Source organism: Girardinichthys multiradiatus, chromosome 2, assembly GCF_021462225.1.
Source record: "Girardinichthys multiradiatus isolate DD_20200921_A chromosome 2, DD_fGirMul_XY1, whole genome shotgun sequence".
NCBI classification, from domain to species: Eukaryota; Metazoa; Chordata; class Actinopteri; order Cyprinodontiformes; family Goodeidae; genus Girardinichthys; species Girardinichthys multiradiatus.
Window position 1 is genome coordinate 41,881,017 of NC_061795.1, and position 24,624 is coordinate 41,905,640.

The 24,624-nt window shown below is 40.5% G+C and overlaps 1 protein-coding gene across 3 annotated transcripts in view; it reads right to left on the reverse strand.

Annotated features, from left to right (window-relative positions):
• LOC124855778 (polypeptide N-acetylgalactosaminyltransferase 18-like) overlaps window positions 1–24,624 on the reverse strand; it is a 233,783-nt gene that overhangs the window by 57,727 nt on the left and 151,432 nt on the right. For all 3 annotated transcript variants that reach the window (XM_047345868.1, XM_047345867.1, XM_047345876.1), the window contains exons 4-7: window positions 23,431–23,617; window positions 12,947–13,144; window positions 10,473–10,587; window positions 2,370–2,555 (exon numbers count right to left, since the gene is read on the reverse strand). In XM_047345868.1, coding sequence (XP_047201824.1) covers window positions 2,370–2,555; window positions 10,473–10,587; window positions 12,947–13,144; window positions 23,431–23,617 — 686 coding nt within the window. The remainder of the gene's footprint in view (window positions 1–2,369; window positions 2,556–10,472; window positions 10,588–12,946; window positions 13,145–23,430; window positions 23,618–24,624) is intronic.

Genomic DNA, 24,624 nt, shown 5'->3' on the forward strand with positions numbered 1-24,624 from the left:
ATTCCGGGGGATGTTGGAGACATAGAGTCCGAATGGACCATGTTCTCCGCATCGATTGTCGATGTTGCTGCTTGTAGCTGCGGCCGTAAGGCCCGCGGTGCCTGTCGCGGCGGCAATCCCAGAACCCGGTGGTGGACACCAGCAGTAAGGGATGATGTCAAGCTGAAGAAGGAGTCCTATTGGCTGTGGTTGGCTTGTGGGACTCCTGAGGCGGATGATGGGTAAAGTGAGGCCAAGCGTGCTGTGGACCGGGCTGTGGCAGAGGCAAAAACTCGGGCCAGGGAGGAGTTCGGTGAGGCCATGGATAAGGACTACCGGTTGGCCTCGAAGCGATTCTGGCAAACCGTCCGGCGCCTCAGGAGGGGGAAGCAGTGCTTCGCCAACACTGTTTATAGTGGGGGTGGGAGGCTGCTGACCTCGACTGAGGACATTAGCGTGCGGTGGAAGGAGTACTTCGAGGATCTCCTCAATCCTGCCATCACGCATTCCCTGGTGGAAACAACAGCTGGGGACTCGGGGTTGGACTCTTTCATCACCCAGGCTGAAGTCACCGAGGTGGTTAAAAAGCTCCGTGGTGGCAAGGCTTCGGGGGTGGATGAGATCTGCCCTGAGTACCTCAAATCTCTGGATGTTGTGGGGCTGTCATGGTTGACACGCCTCTTCAACATTGCGTGGCGGTCGGGGACAGTGCCTCTGGACTGGCAGACTGGGGTGGTGGTCCCCCTTCATAAGAAGGGTGACCGGAGGGTGTGTTCCAACTACAGGGGGATCACACTCCTCAGCCTCCCTGGTAAGGCCTACGCCAGGGTATTGGAGAGGAGAGTCTGGCCGATAGTCGAAGCTCGGCTTCAGGAGGAGCAGTGTGGTTGTCATCCCGGTCGTGGAACACTGAACCAGCTCTATACCCTTTACAGGGTACTCGAGGGTTCATGGGAGTTTGTCCAACCGGTTCACATGTGTTTTGTTGAACCGGAGAAAGCATCCGACTGTGTCCCTCGTGATGCCCTGTGGGGGGGGCTCCAGGAGTATGGAATCGGGGGCCCTTTATTATCGGCCATCCGGTCCCTGTACGAGCGGAGCAGGAGTTTGGTCCGCATTGCCAGCACTAAGTCGGACCTGTTCCTGGTGCATGTTGGACTCCGGCAGGGCTGCCCTTTGTCACCAGTCCTGTTCATAACTTTTATGGAGAGGATTTCTAGACTCAGCCAAGGGCCGGAGGGGGTCGGGTTTGGGACCAGTGGATTTTGTCTCTTCATTTTGCAGAGGACGTGGTCCTGCAGGCCTCCTCTAGCCAAGACCTACAGCATGCGCTGGGGCGGTTCGCAGCTGAGTGTGAAGCGGCTGGGTGAAGATCAGCTCCTCCAAGTCAGAGGCCATGGTACTCGACCGGAAAAGGGTGGCTTGTCCTCTTCAGGTTGGAGGGGAGTTCCTTCCTCAAGTGGAGGAGTTCAAGTATCTTGGGGTCTTGTTCACGAGTGAGGGAAGAATGGAGCGGGAGATCGACAGACGGATCAGTGTGGCTGCCGCAGTAATGGGGGCACTGTGCCGATCCGTTGTGGTGAAGAGAGAGCTGAGCCAAAAAGCGAAGCTCTTGATTTACCGGTCGGTCTACGTTCCTACCCTCACCTATGGCCATGAACTTTGGGTCATGACCGAAAGAACGAGATCCCGGATACAAGCGGCTGAAATGAGCTTCCTCCGTAGGGTGGCCATGCACTGCCTTAGAGATAGGGTGAGGAGCTCGGCCATCCGGGAGGGGCTCGGAGTAGAGCCGCTGCTCCTCCACATCGAGAGGAGCCGTTTGAGGTGGCACGGGCATCTATCCGGTATAGACGGATGCCTCCTGCACGCTTTCCTCGGGAGGTGTTCTAGGCACGTCCCACCGGGAGGTGGCCCAGGGGATGGCCCAGGACACGCTGGAGGGACTATGTCTCTCGGCAGGCCTGGGAACACCTTGGGATCCCCCCGGAGGAGCTGGAGGAGAGGGAAGTGTGGGTGTCTCTGCTGAGTCTGCTACCCCGCGACCCGGCCCCGGATAAGTGGAAGACGACGAGTACGAGTACTGTTACAATCTGGTACAAGGAGTAGAGTGAAAACAAGTCATAAAAGGTGCTGAAGTCCAAAGAAAAGTTTTGAAATACCTCAGAAAGTCTGTAGAGCTAGTGATCAGGGCTTTTAAAATTTTCAAGATCTATCATCTCAGAAGGAAATGTTTTAAAAATTACATTTTCTACTGCAAATGCACTATACAAACACTGACAAAGCTCAAACTGTATTCATGTTAAATTGATTAGCTACTACAAATTAGAACAACCTGCAGCCTCTCACTCACAGATAATACAAGAAGATTACTCCAAGCAGCTGAATACCTGCAATGGAACGTTCCAGGCCATGTAGACGTGACTCTTGTAGTTGTCCATCCACACCTCAGCCACTCTCAGAGCATTGCGTCGCACGTGGGTCGTCAGATTTTCCGTGTAGGGTTTGTGAGCGCGCTCGATGTGGGCGATCCTGGAGCAGGGCAGGACCTCCACGCTGCCACCACACTGCCACACCTGTTGTGATAATCAGACACTGTCAGTACTTTAAAATAAAATAAAAAATCCAGGTGTTTAATTGTTCATGCAATTTTCTACACCTTTTTGACAGTGGAAGCTTTCAAATACATGAGCAAATCCAAGCTAGCATGGTGACAGTTTCAAACAGGATTAACTGTAAATAAGAGAAACATACAGTCCACTGGAAATAATACATATGTTTGGCAGATATATTTTTTAATTAGTTACTAAAGGCTAAAAGTCCCTGTTTGAATAATATGAATGACCCAGCTAGGACTTTATCTGAGTTAAATTTTCAGATCAAACATATTTCAAAACACTGATGCCTTGCTTGTGCCTCATGTTTTCTGCCCAAATACTAAATGGGCATGGACACATTTTTAATACCATTTTGGGTTGGTTAGTGATTGTCCCTAATTAGCACCGAAATATACTGAAAATGTAACCTTTTTTAAAAGACAAAGGTCTTTAGTGTAAACAACAAACAATGCTCAATATTACTTTTACCACTGGCTTAACGGCAATATATACCCTGCAAGAACAGAGAAATTTGCTCTTTTACTCAAAGGGAAAGAACAACAAAGTTGTTTCTGGACAGGGCATGTCATAATTAACAAAAGATCAAGTGCAGACCTCTTGGAAGTCCTCATTGACCCCCTCCTTCTACACCATCTGTATAAAATAGCTGTCGGGCACCACACAAGATGATGTATGAGGGACAAACTCCCAAACCAGGGCTGCAAGAACAGAATGATCAAAAGATGTCTTCATGTAGACAGGGTGTACAGCAACAAAAATAAATAAATGTCAATTTTGTTATTTCAACTGAAAAAAGTATACCCTAAAAAACCCAAACCCTTCATATTACTGAGGAGGATAAGAGAATAGGCTATGCACAACAATGCCTTAAAGGTCATATGTCAGGGTTTTTCCTTTGTTAAAAACTAAAAAAATGAATTTATATAAAAGTATTAGAAATGACCCAACTTGATAACCTATAAATTCAATTGTTTTTACCAACTTTGAGAGACACCACCAGGTGGCCTTTACTTATAGAGCAATAAGGTTTATTTAGCATATACTTGGATTATTAAGCCACTAAGTCCAATTTTAACATAGAATATATTTTTCTTTATTGCTCTTAAATAAACCATTACACCTCTTCTTTGGTCTGTAGCTGTAAAACAGAAAACAAGATAAAAGGAGATAGTATATGGGTTATGACTGGGTTTCTACACATATTTGTGTATTGTCCTGTTTTCAAAGCAAGATACAAAAGTTCACTTTAAAAAAATTGTAAAAATATTTACAACAACCATGCTTTGAAAAGTAATTTACAAAAACCCTAGACTCTAAGAAAGATGTTGCACTCACTCGCCACTTTATTAGATACATCGGTATTGTGCAATTCGCTCCCCAAATGCTTTCATCGCATCACCAAAAGCCTGAATGCAGTCTTGAGCACAAAGTTCTTCATAAGTGGGTTCAATGTTTTGGAGAAGTCAAAGATGCTGTTTTCACATGATATCTTGAACTGAGCACAGCACTCCTTGTAATTTAATAGTGCTCTGTTCAGGAATAAACAAAAGATGTAAGTCGAAAAATTTTTAAAGCTACCTAAAACCTTCTGCAGAGGAAGTGCCATCTCCCCTCAAAGGCAAGAGCAGGGTGACTGCTGTGCATGCACCTGTACAAGTCTGCTTGTGGCTGGCATTCAGCTTAAGCACAATTACAAAATATTCAGTTCTTTAGGGTCTCATTATTGATAGTGTTTGCCTTTCCTATTGCCTAACCTAATAGTAAAAACTCTAAGGCTCATGCCCTGACTATCAAAACTGATGCTGAATTGTTTCTTCAGTTTTGTTGATACTCTACAGAGCTAGAGAGTGACTAGCTTTACATGTACAACACAGCCAAGAAGAGGAAGGAAACTGCAACTTCACCAGCCATCTAGGCACAGATGTAGTCTTTATGCATTACAGATTTATCAGCTGAGGTGTTTAAACAGAATGCGGATCTTTCCAAGGAAGAATAACATCCTGCTAGTGCACTGAAAATGAGCGCCAGTAAAACTATAGTTTGAACGGGCTGTTTCTCAGGGATATTTTCAGACTCATTTTATATTTTGACAGGTTTTTATTTTGTTTGATAAAAAGGACAATGCACTGCTTTCAATGTAAGTATGCTTCTTTTCATCTTGCGTACTCCGCAGGTTTGTGTAACCCCCTCTACAAAACGACATCCTCTACATAATTTTAGAGCAGTTAATCCTTTTTGTGCAGATGCTGAGAATGCTTATTGTCAAAAACTTTCTGAACCTTTCAGAAGTAAGCTGGTGTCATCATCCTGTTTTCTTTCAGGCAACCAATAATAAGGCAGGAAACGGTCATCCTGATAAACGAATAAAGGGGGAGAAGCAGCTCAGGTGCTTTATTTATTTATGCAGAGCATTGCAAAAGTGGTAATACACCCAGAATTTTTCACATTTTGACACGCAAACACTTGAAATTGTGAAAATAGATTTTGCTCATGTTTTGATATAGGTCAACACAAAGTATTGCATAGTTGGCGACTTTTTAATTAAGGTCAAATAAGTAGAGTTCACAACTTATTGCTCTTGGCTGTTTCTCTGATTACTTATTACTTTGAGATGTTCAAAGCTACCTCTACTTTAAACTTCTCCGCCACTTTATCCCTAACATGTCTGCTGTGTTTTTTGGTCTTCAAGATGTCCAATATTGTTCTCCTTTGAGGCCCTCGCAGAACAGTTGAATTTATACTAAGATTACACATTGGTGGAACCTATTAACTAATACAATTAGGTGCTTTTTGAAGGTAGTTGGTTGCACTTTATTTTATTTAGAGGTAAAAGAGTAAAAGGGGATGAATAAATATGCACACTATACTTTTTAGATGCTTTTTTGTAAATCATTTAAAAAAATTTTTTCTTCTACTTTACAATAGTGTACTACTTTCTGTTGGTCTGTCATACAAAATTAAACAAACCTTGCAACTGTAACGGGAAAAATGTGAAAAAGTTTAAGTGGTACAGAAACTTTGGAGATGTGAAACAAAGTATGTTGTGTTTGCAAAGTTGTTGGGAGCTGTGTTGCTGTACGTCAGCTGTGCCTAAAAAAGATTAAGGATAAAAGATGACCGGCAGTATGCTCTTTTCATAAAGCAAGCAAAGAAATATCTGAATTAATATTCTCCAAAAATTGGTACTTTTCTAGCTGCTTTGACTTTATTTTTTGCAAAGGTTTCTTTGTTAATCTTATATGTTTAATAAGTAAACCTATACTAATTTCCATCAGAAATTTCTAGGAAGCTTTCAGCATAAGGACTTTTGTATACCTGGAAAAAAGTGGTAATTTCAGTAGCAACCCCTGATGTGTTTGTGTGTTAAATCTTTCCTGCAAGGCTGCCTCATTGCCTGCATCCATTCAAAGCAAAGAGCTGCTGTAGAGCAATAACTAAACTGTTGTAATGGCTCGGAGCCCAGACAGGAACATAAACCAGAGCCAAATTCTGAGGTGGTGAATGCCACTTGCAGAAATACCTCGGCGCTCTCACCATCCGGGATTTACAACACGGGGTTGGAGCATTGAGGAGCTATTCTTCAAGTATAGCAAACTGTGTCACAGAAGGTGGGTGTGCAGAACGTGATAGAGAGACAAAAATTTTAAAAAGACAAGAGAAGAACAGGATAGATTGTGTGAAATATTAAATAAAATGTGACAAAATAAATAAATAAACTGGAAAGTAAAGAGAGAAGATAAAAATATGAATAGATGGTGGTGGTCTTTTTTTCTTTCTCTATCTAAATATAAATCTTCTTCCCTGGGAAAAAAACAGCCATGCAGCACATCTACAACTCTTGACTGCTTATCAGTCTCGCACTTTTTCTTTTCCTTTTTTGGTTTATGTTTAACAAATTTCACTTATGGACTTTCAAAAGTTTTGCTGAGAAAATAAAAAAAGTAAAGTTGCGTATTATAAATCATATCAAGGAAAGACTGCCTGTAGTGATAAAGAAAAGCCATCTTGAGACAATGAGGATTAAATGTGCACAATAATGTGCTGTGGTGCAGATGAAGCTTCGTGAAAGCAGTTTTTATCACAATGGGGCCAGAAATACCGAAAGCTTCGGCGAAATAAATGATGGGGGAAAACAAAGAAAAAAAAAAAAATCTGTGATAACAAAAGGCCCTGCTGGTTGGCAAGACGGAGATAGAAATAGAACAAACTGACTGTTCTCTGCATTAAACCTTGGGCTGAACTTCACACATGATGAATTATTTAGAATAAGAGAAAAACCCTTGAGATATGACGACAGAACTGATTCTGTCAAAACAACACTACAGATTTACATAATTATTGATTTAAAAGAGGAGCAATTTGCTGAGTTGCCTGCTAAGTCAGCAAAAAATGAAAATATTGATTCCCGTCATTCCTAATGTGTTTTGAAAAAAGTAAAGCTGAGGTTAAAGTGTATTTCTGTGTAAACAGGCAAGTTATTAAGGTTTTATTTGATGTCATGTTTCATGAAACCATTTAGACAAAATGGCATGTCAATACTAAGGCTTCTACGACCTTTTCTATGGATTCCAGTAATAGTCCATTAAAAATAAAATAATATTAAGCTTAGTTAAAAACTATTATTGTTTTTAATTTTGTACTAGGGGGTGTGCAGATGAGCTTCACCCTGGAGCACTGGAGCATTTCCGGTTTAATAAAGCTGAAAAGGATCAATAGCTCCTTAATTAAGCATTGGTAAATCACAGAATCACCTACTTCAAACCATGGAGAAGACGACAAAGTGCAACGAGCTAATTTTATTTACATCGAGATGTGTTCCGAGCTGGACAAGCCAAATGGGTGGCTATAAGTCCTGGTGGGCTGTTCACAAAATGCAACATCCTTCATTGTTAATGTTTAACATGACAGTTTGTCTGGTCATGTCCTTTAAATCCAGGTTAATTCAAGATCCTTCTTTCTCCTGCACAACATTGCCAAGTGTCCATGCATTTTTTTTTTAAAGGTAAGACAGTCACTTCTCTTCCCTATTAAATCCATTATCAAGCTCTATCGTACACAGTTGTGTTCAAAATAATAGCCATCCACCTAGACTAACCAGATCAATTACTGTTTCTGGCAGAAATCCTATTACTACATGGCAAATAATTCACTAGTAGGTTTAGTAGAGTCATGGCAGATCAACAGAACATTCATTATATGCATGCTCCTGACTGTGTAATTAAATCATTGTCTGAAAGAGACATGTTCAAAATAATAGCAGTGTGGAGTTCAATTACGAAGGTCATTCATTCTGTAATGAAACAGGTGTCAATCAGGTGGCCTTTATTTAGGATGACAACAAGTCCTTTACTATTTCTGGAAGGTTAAATGCACTGAATTGTTTCCTTGTGAATAGCCTATTTCCTTGTTTTAACAAGACATTAAACAGGTGTGGCTGATGAAGTGGCTGGTAAGTGTATGTTCATAGTTAGTTTATGCAGAAACCAGCTGATGGCTGCGGTGGATTTTTAAAGTGTGGAATCTCTAGGTTTTTTGAGTTGACACTGAACTCTAGAATCTTCTCCACATGCCTCATTTTACATCTGTTAGGTCACATAATTAGAGTTATTAAGAGTTTAACAGTAAACACTGCAACAAAAAATGATTCACTTCAATCTGAATTAAAGTGACTACATTTATTCTTAATCTTAATCTGCTGATAAGAGAATAAGGTCTGATCATTTAGGATAGATTTTAATTGTTGTTGTGAACAGATTTTAAAATCTGTCCACATGTAGCTGAACCAGCTGGTCAGTGTGTGCTCTTTCAAGGCCTAAAGACATAAAAGGGTAGCCTATCCAGGAACAGCCAACCTTAAATGTCAAGCATGTGAACATTAGATAATAAGCTGTAAGCTCACTGGGAGCTTTGAGGTGCCTCCCCATTTCTTTTCAGTGTTTGTCATTGTTTATTTGGTGGGTTGTTCGTGACTCTAAGCCCTATTTTAGTGCACAGGCGAAAGCGAAGTGCGGGCAGAGCAGCTGCAGGGAACATCTGACTTGATTCATAACAACACACTGCTGGGGTCATGACTGCAACACTGAGATCTCCCCTGCAGAGAGGTTACATGTTCATGCGCTTTGTTTTATACTGAGCAAATAATCCTTTGTGTTCAGCTTATTAGTCTGTACATTGGGGGACTCATTTGGTATAATTGGATTTCAGGAATTTTATAATAAAGGCACAATAACTGCTCATCAATGCAGAGGCACTTAAGCATTTTTCAGAACGGAGGATCTGAGAAGGTTTGTTCAGACTTGAGTTGCAGAAATGGAAAAAGTCAAGGCTGAGTCCACCATTGATGCAAACTATCCCAACTGAAGGAGACAGGATTTTTTCAACTTCTAAAATTTAAGCAATTAATAAAATAATTTTATAGAATATTCAATTTGCAACAATTCACTCTGCCTTTTTTATGTTTGAGAGAGATGAAGAATCTGCACTCAACATACAGTATCCCACAAAAGGGAGCACACCCCTCGCATTTTTGTAAACATTTTATTATGTCTTTTCATGGGACAACACTAAAGATATGACATTTAGATAAAATGTAAAGTAATCAGTTTACAGCTTGTATAAAAGTGTAAATTTGCTGATGAAAAGAAAGATTAAAACATTTACAAAAATGTGAGGGGTGTACTCACTTTTGTGAGATGCTGTAACTGATTCAAACTGACAGTGTAGTGTATATAAAGGACAGGGTGCATATACAGATCTGCTCTGAAGTTTACAGGCATGAATTTCATATTAATTCAGGCTCAGAAAAACACAGGTCACCCCCCTACTCCCTGAAGACTTCCATAGCACCTGCTTAAGAGGGCATGCAAAATCTTGTAGGATTGTGATACCAGGTGTTTAATGTGCTGGCCTCTGCACATTTGTTGCACAGATTCTGTATTTTTATTCTGTGTGCATTTGTTATACTCTCTTTTATTGTATGTTTTAGCACCAATGTGAGTCAGTTGTACTATGTATAAACTATGACTGTGCAATGACAATAAGGAGTTAGCTTAGCTAACAGTAAAATTCATTAATGGCCCCAGCCTCAAGCCTGATGAAAAGGTGTGGACTGTGCTTAAAAACTGGATCCATGTCGGGAAACCAAAATTAATATGATTTCATCCACAATGAGCATATATAAAATGTTAAACGGAGTGTATTTTTAACAGTTTACTCATATTGCCTTTTTCCCCCTCCAAACACAGCTAATTAGAATATAATGATAAAATAAGCTGACTTTTTGAAAATCTTCCATTCTAAAGTAAATAATTTCATTTAAAGCTGTCTACTGTCACCTCTGAACAGTGTGAAAATACTAATATCATTTTGGGACAAATTTTAAACTTGACACAACTAGCTGGTCTCCAAAATCTCTTTCAAAGTATACATCTACACCATAAATATGGCACATTAAATCACCTACAGTTAAATAAGATATAAATGCAAAGTGTAATGTCAACAGATAGTATACAATGAAAGTAATACTGTTTTTTTTTAATAGATGTATAATAACATTATAATTCTAACCTTATGTTTAAATTATTATGTTAAATTTTTATCTTGCTGCTAATACATCATTACTAATCAGCTCAATTTGCTTGAGTCATGCTAAATGAAAATCGTAGCTGACAGATAAAGCTCCCATTCTGTCAAAGGAAAGGTCATTTGTCAGCTTTTGCAGGACAAATGTAGCTGCAATGCAGATTATTTCAATTCAGAATGTGACAATGGCTGTAAGACACTTGTACAGATGACACCATGCAGCAGATATTATGAACCTCCTTAGGTGCTGAAATGTTTTCTAGTTGGAATTGGCAGTGAAATTAATAGTCTTACCCTAATGCCGAGCTCCACATTTTCTCCACCATAAATTTCCATGCCTTCATCAAGCAGGCCGATTTGCTCAAAGTATTTCCTGTCGACCACAAAGCAGCCAATCAGGGCTGGGGTTCTGAAATAGAAAGTGAATGGAGGAAAGAGAGGTGTCAGAAAAAAACTGCTTTAAATGCATGGCAATAGGGGAGTTTAAATGCAAATATTCTCGGAAACCGACATACAAAATCCTTTTTCTAACCCACAATTAGCCTACACTGGAAATTACACCCTGAGGAGCTGGGCTTTTATTCCAAGAACACTACATATTCGAAGAGATGGAGTAATGTTCTAGCATGTCAGCATGAACCTATATATGGCATCATACAAACAAATGGAACTGTTGTCAAAAAGAGGGACCAACATCAAACTGAATCAACAAGAGTGGAAAAAAGTAACTGATTACTATTCATGCTGTCAGTCCCACACATCTCCTCATATCACTATGTAAGACAACATACTAACAAAAGCAACTCGTTTGGGCGAATTTCTCTTCCCTAAGGATAAACAGATTGGCAAACAGAAACCTAAAAATGCTGAGAGAAACAAGGCACTCCCATGACAGGCTTCCAACATCAAACAACATCACACTGAGATCACAGCTTATATATAAACTATAGTTGTTTTTATAGCACAGTAACCTGTGAATTGAACTGAAGAGCCAGAAAACATTTGATTTTTACCCTCACGTTCATAAACCCAGAGATTCTCTGTTAATAAAATGCATTTTATGTCTAACATTAACATTTGTCAAAACAGTCAAGAAAATGCCTTAGTATCTGCTGTGGAGCAGCAAAAATGCCCTTTCTGTGCCATGACCAACATCTGATGGAGATGAGCAAGGGATACAGTTTGGGTTAGCATCAGGCTGGGTGGTCTGATTTTAAAAAAATGGGTGAGTGTAGGCACCCATAAACATCATTTGTTACTACGCATTAGTTTCTTCTCGGTCTGGGTTGGACTGGTCTTATCTTTGTCTCTGATCCTGTTGTGGTGTTCCTTGACAGAATTTCAAGGCATAGAATTGAAGAGAAGAGTGTCTGGTTTGTTTTTGGAAGATGATATGGTTTTGTTGTCATCTTCAGGTGGTGACCTTCAATAGGCACTGAAGCAGTAAGCTGCCAAGGGTGAAACACCAGGATAAAAAGTTAGCTCCTCTAAGACTGAGGCCGTGGTTCTGAACCAGAAAAAGGTGGACAGCTCCCTCTTGGTCAAGAGTCAGATTCTGCCTCAAATGGAGCAGGTATTTTGTTTTGTTTGTACAAGTGATGGTAGAATTGATAGAAGGATTTGGGCTTTATATGCAGTAATCCAGGTGATGCTCCAGTCAAGTGTAATGAATAAAGCTTTGCTAAAATGCAAATCTTTGATTTACCAGTTTTTCTAAATTGGGTCTTGAGATACAAGGACTGAATACATGACTGAAAGAACAAGTTGTGGATACAAGTGACTGAAATTTGGAGCTCCTCAACCTGAGTTATGTGTTTTGTATGTATGGTTTTATGTCCTGTTAAGTTATGTCATCTTTATCCTGGTCCCTTTGTGTTCCCTGTGGTGTTTCTGTTGTGATCAGTACTTTCTCCTTTAGTTTTCTCGGTTCTTTCTTACTCCCTGTTCTTCCTCCAGTAATCAACACCCCAGCATATTAGCCTCTCAGTTCAGCAACTGCTTTGTCAGATCCATTCACATTTTCTCTGTTTCCACCCAGTGTTTACCAGCTTGTCTTTCTCCTTCACAGAGACCCCGCGTTTGTCCACCAGTTCCAGCCCTGGTTCCAGTCCAATCTTCTAAATAAACTGTCAAAACACGGTCTTTGTCCTCGTGGTTTTGTATCTCAGAGTCCCCATTATGACAAGTTTGGGATATTCATCTTCCTTAATTATAATACTGAAGATATGTCTCCTTGCCATAATCTATACACATCGTGTTTACTTTCCAACTTTAGAGGTAATGTGTAGATATTGGTCAGTAAGCAACTTTGCTTTTGTTGCTGGGTTAATTTCTAGAGTCCGTCTCTGCAACCTCTATCATTCATTCTGGCCACAATTATTGAATTTCTGGTAATAGGCCTGCATTGTCTTGAAAACTTGTGTGATGGCTCTATGATGCAACCGTTTCTGTGTGTTACTTTTATTGTGCTTTATGGCTGTAATTTTATTCTCCAGGATTCATATGGGTTTTAGAAAGCTGACACTTATTGGAATCTGAATATGTAATCATTCATGGGAATTAGGAGTTCAAACATCATAATGTAAAAATAATGAACCTAGTAAGTGATCTCATCAAAGACACACCAATATGCTTCAAGGGAAGTTAATAATTAATACACTGCTGGTATTTGTCATGATAGAAAGAAATGCTCTGTAATGAAATTCTGACTATTTTCTATTATTGTTGGAAAGTTCTCAGTAGAAATATAGAGAACGTCTTCTGGTTACCTGATGGGGGCTGTGTGGTTGCGAAGCATCCACCAGGACTTTGGTGGGTTGATGTATCGACACCAAAGCTCCCAGTCAAAGCCCTGAGCAGACAGGGGGTACTCCTCAATTTCAAATGTGTCATATTTGATGTTGTCAAACGAAGGCGAGACCACTCTGGTCCGGTCCTCCTTTATTCTTTGCAGAATCGGTTCCGCCCTGTGAGATGACAGAGTATAGATAGTCTTTAACATTTAAACCAAAAGTTTAACCCAGCCTTTGTAGAAATTCCATTTATTTTGTGTGGAAATGCACAGAGAAAACAGATAGTGGTTAGAAACTGGACAATGGAATAAGTGGAACAACTGCTTTTAAAAGTGGGAATAAAAAACTTGTAGTTATGCTGCAACATTTTTTGAACAAAAAAAGTCTATTAACTTCCTATTTATTCTCACCCTTCTTCAAATCTGAGTTGATTTGATCTGATTCACCCTGTGTCTCCCATTCGGACCCAACATAATCTCTTCAGTCAGGCAGTTTTGAGCCTTGGATAGAAAAGGTTAAATAATCTGTACCTCAATTGGCTTTTTAAGTGTTACAACAATGCACCATCTCTCTCACTAACCATAAATCAAATAAAATTCAGTACAAAACGTTACACAGTACTGGAGGCCAGGAGAGGAAACAGGCCTTCTGGTCGGGATCTGGGCTGGGGTTCGGGTCTTGGGGGTTGTCTGGTGCTGGGCTGGCTTTTCGGCTCCCTCGGGATCGTTTGGATTGCCTTGGATCTCGGTCCCTGGCTTCGCTGCCCAGTCCATGGGTTGGGGGGGCATCGGGCTCCAACGAGGGGTTCTTGGCCGGGTGGTGTGTAGTGTTGACTGAGATGTGGCTTCGCTTTGGTGGAGGGGCTGGCCAGCTTGCTTGGTGCGGTGGGGTGTGCCGTGCGGGAGGGTGAGTGGCTGGCATCCTGGGGCTCCTCCGGGGTTTGGGTGAGGGGTTGGTGGGGTGCCTGGTCCTTGGCGTGCTGTGCTGGCCTTCCTCCAGTGCTTCCTTCTGTGGCTCTTGCCCCTGGCCGGGCGCAGGGCTACGGTTGGCGGTCGGGTAAGTGGAGCGTGGAGCATGTCTTGTGCCCACACTGGGGTGGCTGGTGGGATGTGCTTGGCCTGTAGCAGTTGGCCTTCCCAGCCCGGTTACCCGGCTGGTGCACATTTCCCTCTCATTATGTAATATATAATGTCTCCTCTAGATTAGTACTTATTAATTTGCTTTCAACACACAATCAAGTAAGGCATAACATACAGGATGGAAATGGAAAAGTCGACAGCAAAATAGGTCGAAGGAAGCCAAAAATACTTACAAACTAAAATGCCGTTTAGTTTCTAGTGTGACAACATATAACACTTTGTGTCTATCAGAGCTGTAAGGCTGAAACAGGCTAATCATAAATGCTTTGAGATTTGCCATTTATTTGTCAGTTTTATGATTGTTATTATTGAATTTAAAAATAAAAAAGAAGGAAAACTATTATTATTATTATTGAATATCCATAAACAGAGAGAATGTAATTATTCTGTGCAGTGAAATCTATTGTGCACACAGATAGTGCAGAGTAAGGCTGGATTACAAAGGTCCGATCCACCTTTAACGTAACTGAATCAGAGAGGTGAGTCGTGGACTCCTTAGGGAAGACAGAGTGTTTTCAGCGAAAGGAGTAAATTAGTGTCTGGAATGGGAATTCCCGGGAAGATTGGTCTAAACCCTGTTTAACCCCTTTGATTTGATCCAAAGAGGGAGCAAGGGGAAAATCGGATACTCTTGATGACGAGGTTGGTTGTCTTGCAGGGATCTGAGAAAACCTATAGACTTCAAAGAGCAGAGCCGGGATTCAGAATTTATAAGATCCGGCCTCAGTCAGATAACATTGGATTCTGTGGATGCAAATGCAAATGTGCAAGAATAGTGAGATGACTAAAGGACTGATATCACACATTGAAGTGTTACTGTGTATAAAAAAGCTGAGAAATGGGGCAAATATTACGCATTTATAAACACATAATGAAGTTGTCTGTATCAGACTTAGATTTTAAATGTAGGTGCAAAATTAATCTTTGTTTCAGTATCTAAGGCAAATCTGCAAAAACACAACACTTCAGATTATTTGGGATAAAAGGTTTTCAGTTGAAAGATACATTGCAAAACCAAAAGCCTTAATGTGCCTCAAATGTGTAGTTTTTAAATAGTTTAAACTTCATATGATTAGTGTTCTAATTCATAAAAAGCTGGAATTAAGGCAATGAAACGAGTAAAAAGTCGCTTCAATCGGCTTATGGGACAGACTGCTGATAGCTGTCGTTTAAAAATTCAAAGTGCACTCAAATGTGCCCTGAGAGAACTAACTGTTTATAGCGGGATCATTCTTTTTTTATACGTTCAGTGAGAGACAGAACAATGATACCACCCACTCTAAAATTAATGTATGAAATAAAGGGGCTTAAAAATTGTGTAAAAACAAAAGTCTATTTATTTTAGTCACCCTACAAAATGGGAAAGACCAGAGAAAGATTTAAGGCAGATGTGCAGGTTGAATGTGAAGCATGTCTGGAGAAAAGCGTTTTCTCTTCATGAAAAAACCAAAATAAATGCAGTTTGCTTCATCTGCCTTGACCAGATAAGATTGAGGTTGAACTTTACAGCAACAAACTCTGAGTGGGTTTGGCATAAAACTTAGGATAAATGTGTGGAAAGTCATCTCATACCCACTGTGAAACATGGTGGAGGACCTGGTATGCTGTGGACCTGTTTCTCTTCCAACAGGCTAAGGAACTCTTTGAAATATCAGGACTTTTTAGATAAAAATCTATTTGACGCTAACATTAAACAGAAAATAGATCATCACTGGATCTTTCAATAGAGTACTTAATAAAAACAAAAATGCAGAAATTGCTTCCCAGACATATGATCAACATTCTTCTGCTGTATTTCAGTCCTGCAAAACTAAATCCTATAGAAAACCCCTGGGCTGAGGAGAAGAGAGCAAAATGATTGTCAAAAACCTTACATCAGCATGATTTGTATGAGATTATGGTACTGCAACAAAAGGTTAATTTAATTTAGGATTTTTAAACATCTTTACCAAGAGTGCCAACAAGTGTGGAGGGTGCTGTAATAACCAAATGTTCTGAGATAAGAGATAAGATGATGGGGGATGAACCTCGTCTTTGAATATTTATACTAATAAACAGACAAACACAAGTATAGTCAGCTTTTCTAGAAATTCCTGTATTAAGTCAGAGGGCAACAAATTAGTGAGACCTCCACATTAAGGAATTGCAAACGCTTAAAGGCTTTGGAAAAAAGAATTTGTCTCACTGCTGAATACATAAAAGTGTTTGGCGCTTTGAAACTCTGGGAATTCCTAATTCAAATCAAGCGTAGCCTCAGTAAATTCCAATTAATTATCAACCAATTTATGGCAAAGAAATTGGAATTATATTTATTACCCAAGAGCAACAATGTCTTTAAGCTGGTTTTTGCAAAGATAAACTTTTAATTTCTTTTATAAGTTTGTCTGCAGTTTTAGTTGAATTAATTAAAGTATTGGAATTCATTTGCATCTGCTTGACATTTTTAGCTTAATCCTTATTTTTCCATCCATCCATCCATCCATCCATCCATCCATCCATCCATCCATCCATCCATCCATCCATCCATCCATCCATCCATCCACTGACACCAAAATGCAATTTAGAGAGACATCTTGATGTATTATACAATGCAATGAACATAGACCAAAATACTCTGAGAAATTAACAGGCTGTACACAACTACCTCTCTATTTTATTCTGATTTGACATATTTTGTTTTGCTATTTTTATGGAATTTGTAGGCAGTTGTTTCATGGTTAGTTTTTTTAATGAACATCATAAAACCTGCTCCACACCCTGGATGAAGACCCTGCTCCATGACCTACACAACTCATCAGACCACAGCTGGATCACAGTAAATTTGGAACTTCCTCTAAAGAGTGAAGCAAGTAGGACACTGCTCTGCTACCAGTACATGACAAACAGATTTATCTAGCTTTCTTGGATGTCCTAAAATGCTCCTCCACCCTCACCCGCAAGAGTCTTTCCATATTCAGTCACCTTGTGACTCTTTCACACTACATCAGTACAAGCTACACACTAAAAGGAAAACCCCATGGCCTCTACAGCCAAACTGCTGCACCTGAAGTAGTTTTTTCAGAATTTTTTTAAGGAAGTTTCTAAACTTTCTTTTTTTCATTCAAAATGTGAATAAAGAATGGTATTCATTGGTGCATGGAGAATGTATATTGGTTGTTGTAGCTGCATGGTTATGGCATGACAAAATCTTACTGGTTGTAGCAGCGTAGCAACAACCACGCTCCAATAGTGGTACTGGTCGTACTGCCAGTATGGTGTGTGATAAAGGGCGGTATTGCTGGTATAAAACCAACAAGGCTAGTCCTGCTTTAAATTCTCTAAGACCCAATCAAGCTGGTGCGTGACGGTGCACGAGGGTACACTATGGTACGCTGTTAGCACTTTTCCCCACGCTGTGCCCAGGACCACATTACCTTGTCACCATGCCAGTAAACCACTGTGACCTTACTATGGAAGTTATGTGCATGCTGAAAACTTTCTGTAACCCTGCTCCATTTCTAATGGTGAGCCCACTTACTCTTTCATATAACCAAAGCACACAGTTCCAGTTAAAGTCAGAGTAGAGTTTCGTAAACTTTACATGTTTACGTTTGTGATGGTAGGACAGAAAATACTTTTTTCCGTAAAAACTGGTTGTCATGTAGATATAGAGACTTGGTGACCCTAAGATGCCACTTTTTGCTGCAGCTGTTCAAGAATAAGCTTTGGAGATAATTTACCCTCTGTCTCGTGTGTGGTGGGGAATTAAACGTGGGTCCTCATCTAGCCCAATTGCTAAAAGAAATGGGGTGCCATAATATCTGTTACTATTAGTCCACTGTGTTTTCTGAAATTCACAGTGAACACAGCCATCTACCAGGAAACGTTAGAGCACTCCATGCTTCCATCTGCTGACAAGTGTTGTTACATGGTGCTTCTCAGCCCACGATGGGCTCCTGACCCCCGCTGAAGGACGCACCAAAATTATTTTAAGTAATTTTGTCCAGTTTTCATGAATATATTCTGGTTCTAGGCTGCTATTTTGGCAACATGATCCAACATAAGCAGATTAATCAAAGTGCTTTATTTTAAATGATGTGCTCCCATGTCCACATATACACCCCACCCTGTTTTACCTCATTGTGTAATCATGCTATTTTGCATGAAAAGTTTGTTGAGATGACAGGAGAACCACATATAAAAACATCAACGATAAATGAGGATTAGCATGATATCATCTAGATGATCACTCTGACACAAAACACCCTATAATTACTTGTGTTTGACTCAGAATAAGCAACATTGCAGATAATTACAATGAGCGGGAAAGACAATTAGTTGATCCAGCAATCAGTTCTTGGAGGCTAATTATATAGCAATTTCTCAATTTCTACAAAAAGTGATAATTCTGGATAAATAAAAAGGAAGTGGGCTGGTGTCAGATTAGAGGATAAAGGATTAAGAGGAAGTTGTTAACGGAGGAAGAAAAAGGAAACTCAGAAAAACTCAAGAGGCAGCGCTCACCATTTCCTCATTCCTCTGTGTGTAAGCGGATGTGTTTGTGCGACTGCTTATAACTGTGACACAAACGCAGCTTCAACTTATCACACAGACGATCTGCACCAGACTAATAAATATTTCAACACAATTTTTAAAATGGAAATATTAAAAGTGTTATAATCAAGCTCTGCTCTCTTGTGGTTCTGCCAAGAAGGGTTTCATTAGTCATAGACCAGTACCCTTGTGGCGGCAGCATGTAGGAGGTTTGTGTGGGATCTGTGTGTATGAAGGGCTGCGTATGAAGAGGGAGACGAAAAGGATAAAGGGCTTGTGTGGGTGTTGGAGTAGCAGGGTTAGGAACCTTGTAAGTGTCTCTTTTCTAATCCTGAACACAGCAGCCAACAAATGCTCTTTTGGATCGAACCCAGACATTATAATGAAGTGCCAGCGAGAAAGCATGCTCTGTATACACAAGTGTGCGTTATGAACAGACTGTATGCATGCATGTTACTCCGATTCGAGCATGAGAGTGTTATATTTTTCAAGCTGTCAAACTGATTAACAGGGACAAAGACCTGTTGTTGTATCCGAGTGTTTTCAAGAGGTGAAGAAGTGTCCATACTAAAAAGTAACTGGCATGAAATCTGTGTGGAGAAAACGGCACTAGATTTCTGCTAATAAAAAGCTTGAAGTGTTTGAAAGGATAAATGTTAGCAAGCCCGAACAGCTTCATTGTTGCGACAGACGAAACATAACAAGCAATGCTAAAGGGGGCAGTAATTAACTACTGCTGTTATTCAGTCTTTAATGGATTCATTAGAAATATTCCTGCTTAGTGTCAATGTCCTTGTCTTGGCACATAAGGTTGGTATTATTTCTACAACCTTCTCTAGAAGGATTAAGAACAAGCCCAATTTCTTATGAACGTTATTTTGAATTTAGATGACAATGAACAGAACAAAAAATGCTTGTCAGATATACAGGGGTTGGACAATGAAACTGAAACACCTGGTTTTAGACCACAATAATTTATTAGTATGGTGTAGGGCCTCCTTTTGTGGCCAATACAGCGTCAATTCGTCTTGGGAATGACATATACAAGTCCTGCACAGTGGTCAGAGGGATTTTAAGCCATTCTTCTTGCAGGATAGTGGCCAGGTCACTACGTGATACTGGTGGAGGAAAACATTTCCTGACTCGCTCCTCCAAAACACCCTAAAGTGGCTCAATCATATTTAGATCTGGTGACTGTGCAGGCCATGGGAGATGTTCAACTTCACTTTCATGTTCATCAAACCAATCTTTCACCAGTCTTGCTGTGTGTATTGGTGCATTGTCATCCTGATACACAACACCGCCTTCAGGATACAATGTTTGAACCATTGGATGCACATGGTCCTCAAGAATGGTTCGGTAGTCCTTGGCAGTGACGCGCCCATCTAGCACAAGTATTGGGCCAAGGGAATGCCATGATATGGCAGCCCAAACCATCACTGATCCACCCCCATGTTTCACTCTGGGAATGCAACAGTCTGGGTGGTACGCTTCTTTGGGGCTTTTCCACACCGTAACTCTCCTGGATGAGAAGAAAACAGTAAAGGTGGACTCATCGGAGAACAATACATGTTTCACATTCTCCACAGCCCAAGATTTGTGCTCCTTGCACCGTTGAAACCGATGTTTGACATTGGCATGAGTGACCAAAGGTTTGGTTATAGTAGCCCGGCTGTGTGTATTGACCCTGTGGAGCTCCCGACGGACAGTTCTGGTGGAAACAGGAGAGTTGAGGTGCACATTTAATTCTGCCGTGATTTGGGGAGCCTTGGTTTTATGTTTTTTGGATACAATCCAGGTTAGAACCCGAACATCCCTTTCAGACAGCTTCCTCTTGCGTCCACAGTTAATCCTGTTGGATGTGGTTTGTCCTTCTTGGTGGTAGGCTGACATTACCCTGGATACCATGGCTCTTGATACATCACAAAGACTTGTTGTCTTGGTCACAGATGCGCCAGCAAGATGTGCACCTACAATTTGTCCTCTTTTGAACTCTGGTATGTCACCCATAATGTTGTGTGCATTTCAATATTTTGAGCAAAACTGTGCTCTTACCCTGCTAATTGAACCTTCACACTCTGCTCTTACTGGTGCAATGTGCAATCAATGAAGACTGGCTACCAGGCTGGTCCAATTTAGCCATGAAACCTCCCACACTAAAATGACAGGTGTTTCAGTTTCATTGTCTAACCCCTGTACATACAGTAAATAGAATTCATGTGTATCATTTGTATCATGGTTTGCAACATAAATTTGTTTCTATACAGCTGTGTCAAGACCTTGAGATGTCCACACTTGGTGCACAATTTCTCTTGTAAAACCAACATTGTTGAAAAGGTTTACATGCTATTCTTTTTTCCCTGCTGTTATTGTTGACATGTCTCACCTAACCATATAGCTTTGAAGTGTTCACAGACTCGCTTCCTCCACCAACCTGGAAAATGTAGCCTGCAAACCTTTAAGACCTTTGAGGAAGAATAAACTGCAGTTACATCAATAAATGAGCTCTTCTCTCTTTAATCAGAACAGTCAGGGTGGGTTGAATTAGGCAAGCCACAATACAGATATTTTTGACAGCAGCACAATGCACAGTACCCCTGTCCCAGAATCAACCAATCAAAGGCTGTGAAATTGTTTTCTCCAAGGATTGCTGTGAATTTGGTTTCACCCATTTCCCCTGTCAAATGATCAGTTTCACTGCTGAAGAAAAGCATTTCCACAACATGATGCCACTACCATGAGCCACCATGGGGATGATGTGTTCAGGGTGAAGTTCAGTGTTCATTTTCTGCCACACATAGTGTTTGTATATGGGCAAAAAGAGCAGTTTTTTTTTTTCCATAGGTTTGCTGTGTCCCCTACATGGTTTGGACTTCTTTCAGCTTTCTTTCAACAATGGATTACTTAGTTTTCATTTCAACAGATTTTCCCACCAGAGTTACCATGGGTCCCTTGGCTGCCTCTCTGATAAATGGTTTGACTAATTGACCTTTCGCAAAACCCCGCTCCCAAACGGTCCTTGTCCAATCACACATCATTAGCATTTCTAGCTATGTAAGCTAGGTCCGACATTCCCCAAGATGGTGAAGCGATGCGCCTATGGTTTATGTAAATCAGACAGTAGGTATCCCAAGAGTTTGTCTGGGGGAGTCGTATTTTTTCCCTTCCCAAAGCCGAAAACACAACTGGAGCGGTGCCTACAATGGATAAAACGGTGTGGAAGGCGTCACTCCCAGCTGAATGTCTCGAAAATTAACAAGCATACGTACGTCTGCTCAAAGGTAAGGCAAGTATTGTCCTGCTCTAGAGGAAAAAATGTGAACAACTTTAAAAGGTTATGAGTACTTTTGTAGGACTCTGTATATTGTGAAGACTGTCTGCTGCCATGACAACCCTTTTACACAATCAAACCTGTGGCCAACAATGCTAATAAATACCTAACAAAGTGTCTGTACAGCTGAAAGCTGTCTTGAGTGGTGAATTTACAGAAAAGTAGGTTATACCTACAGCTTTTGATAGTACTCATGCAGAGAGAAAAATTGTCTTAGATTCATCCAGAAATATGACATTGAAAGGTGTTACACCACTCCACATTTTTATTTAAGCATAAATGCTATTTGTATTTCTAATGAGGTGAAGATTACACAAAATTAATAACTAATAAATAATATAAATTAAATAAAGCTAGCCTTTATTGGTTGAATTAAATTCTGTAAATATTTTAATGTTCAAATGTTACATTAAGTGGTCACAAATATAAAACAAAACAGAATGTGATTTGAATTCATAATCTATAGGAATGGTGTTAGAGGCTAACTAGACAGCATGCATCCCGTGAGAGAACATTCATTTCAGTGTTTTGAGACCTGATACTTGGAGTCGAAAATAGATGACTTGTGAGCATCTGCTTTCCACTATTACATGCTATCCTGTTGATGAGTGTCTCAGCTCCTTTCTGATAATTAAGAGCTTTTTTTTCTTTTTTTTGTGAAAACACAGCAATAGAAAAGGCAATTAGTTCAACATTATTTTCTTCCCTTATATTTTTCTACTCTTCTAAAAATGACAAACTCAAACTGTTTGCTGCACTTAAGCCCTGCAGATTACAGTTGTAACTCAAAATTAAGACATTAGGATTCAGTACTACCTGTACAGACCTGTACAACACATGCATGAATTAGCATATTCACAATCAAATATACAATCAAGTATACTTCTATGTTGCCTTAATGAGGGCACTAATTGTCCTCTAATAAACCAACAGTTCTAGAAATCATTAGGTCTGGTTTCCATCCTATAATGGAACACACCATATTTTAAAATTCATCTTAAGGTAGGCAAAGTAGCTATGTGGTGTAAATTCAAAATATATTCACAATGCAAATATTTCAGAAGATATTCATCAGACCCTTCAAGTGATTTCTCAAAGCAGAGGTTTGCACAATTTTTGTGTCCTTTGGTTCCAGGATGATAAAATATCTAACTCTGATAAACTGCATATCCTTTCACGCTATTTCTTTAAAATAAGCATTATTGCTGTTTCTCCTCTGTTGCTTATGGTTTGAACATGATCTACTTTTACTGCTGTGTGTTTGGCGCAACCTTTTAAACGGGTGTGTTATCAATGTGCAAGGTCACAGAAATCTGGGCTCCTGGTTGTCGTCCACAAATGGACTGTCGAAACTTGGCACACAGCTACAGATGATAAAATTTACATCACACAGAATGATGACAGTTGAGAAAAACAAAAGATGATTTTGTTCTTTTTAAGCGAAACGCTCTACTTACCATCCAGTGTTGAACTCCACATGTGCATCAAATAGAGCCACCACAGGAGCAGTAGCTGCCCTCCATCCACTGACTCTGGACCTGATCAGTCCTTCCTGCTTGGCATGGCGGACCACTTTGATGAAGCCCGGGCCATGCTGAGCGTTTGTCTCATCCACAAAGCTCTGCAAGTGTTCCTTCAGCTCCACTAAAATTAAAGAGATAAACAAAGATATCAGTTTTATTAGATGCATTCGCAACATGCCAAAACAGGTTAACCCTTTGTCTCATCCATCCATACATCCATACATCCATACATACAGGGGTTGGACAATGAAACTGAAACACCTGTCATTTTAGTGTGGGAGGTTTCATAGCTAAATTGGACCAGCCTTCATTGATTGCACATTGCACCAGTAAGAGCAGGGTGTGAAGGTTCAATTAGCAGGGTAAGAGCACAGTTTTGCTCAAAATATTGAAATGCAGACAACATTATGGGTGACATACCAGAGTTCAAAAGAGGACAAATTGTTGGTGCATGTCTTTCTGGCGCATCTGTGACCAAGACAGCAAGTCTTTGTGATGTATCAAGAGCCACGGTATCCAGGGTAATGTCAGCATACCACCAAGAAGGACGAACAACATCCAACAGGATTAACTGTGGACGCAAGAGGAAGCTGTCTGAAAGGGATGTTCGGGTGCTAACCTGGAATGTATCCAAAAAACATAAAACCACGGCTACCCAAATCACGGCAGAATTAAATGTGCACCTCAACTCTTCTGTTTTTACCAGAACTGTCCGTCGGGAGCTCCGCAGGGTCAATATACTCGGCCGGGCTGCTATAGCCAAACCTTTGGTCACTCATACCAATGCCAAACGTCGGTTTCAATGGTGCAAGGAGCACAAATCTTGGGCTGTGGAGAATGTGAAACATGTATTGTTCTCCGATGAGTCCACCTTTACTGTTTTCTTCTCATCCGGGAGAGTTACGGTGTGGAGAAGCCCCAAAGAAGCGTACCACCCAGACCTGAAGGTGGTGCCGTGTATCAGGATGACAATGCACCAATACACACAGCAAGACTGGTGAAAGATTGGTTTGATGAACATGAAAGTGAAGTTGAACATCTCCCATGGCCTGCACAGTCACCAGATCTAAATATTATTGAGCCACTTTGGGGTGTTTTGGAGGAGCGAGTCAGGAAACGTTTTCCTCC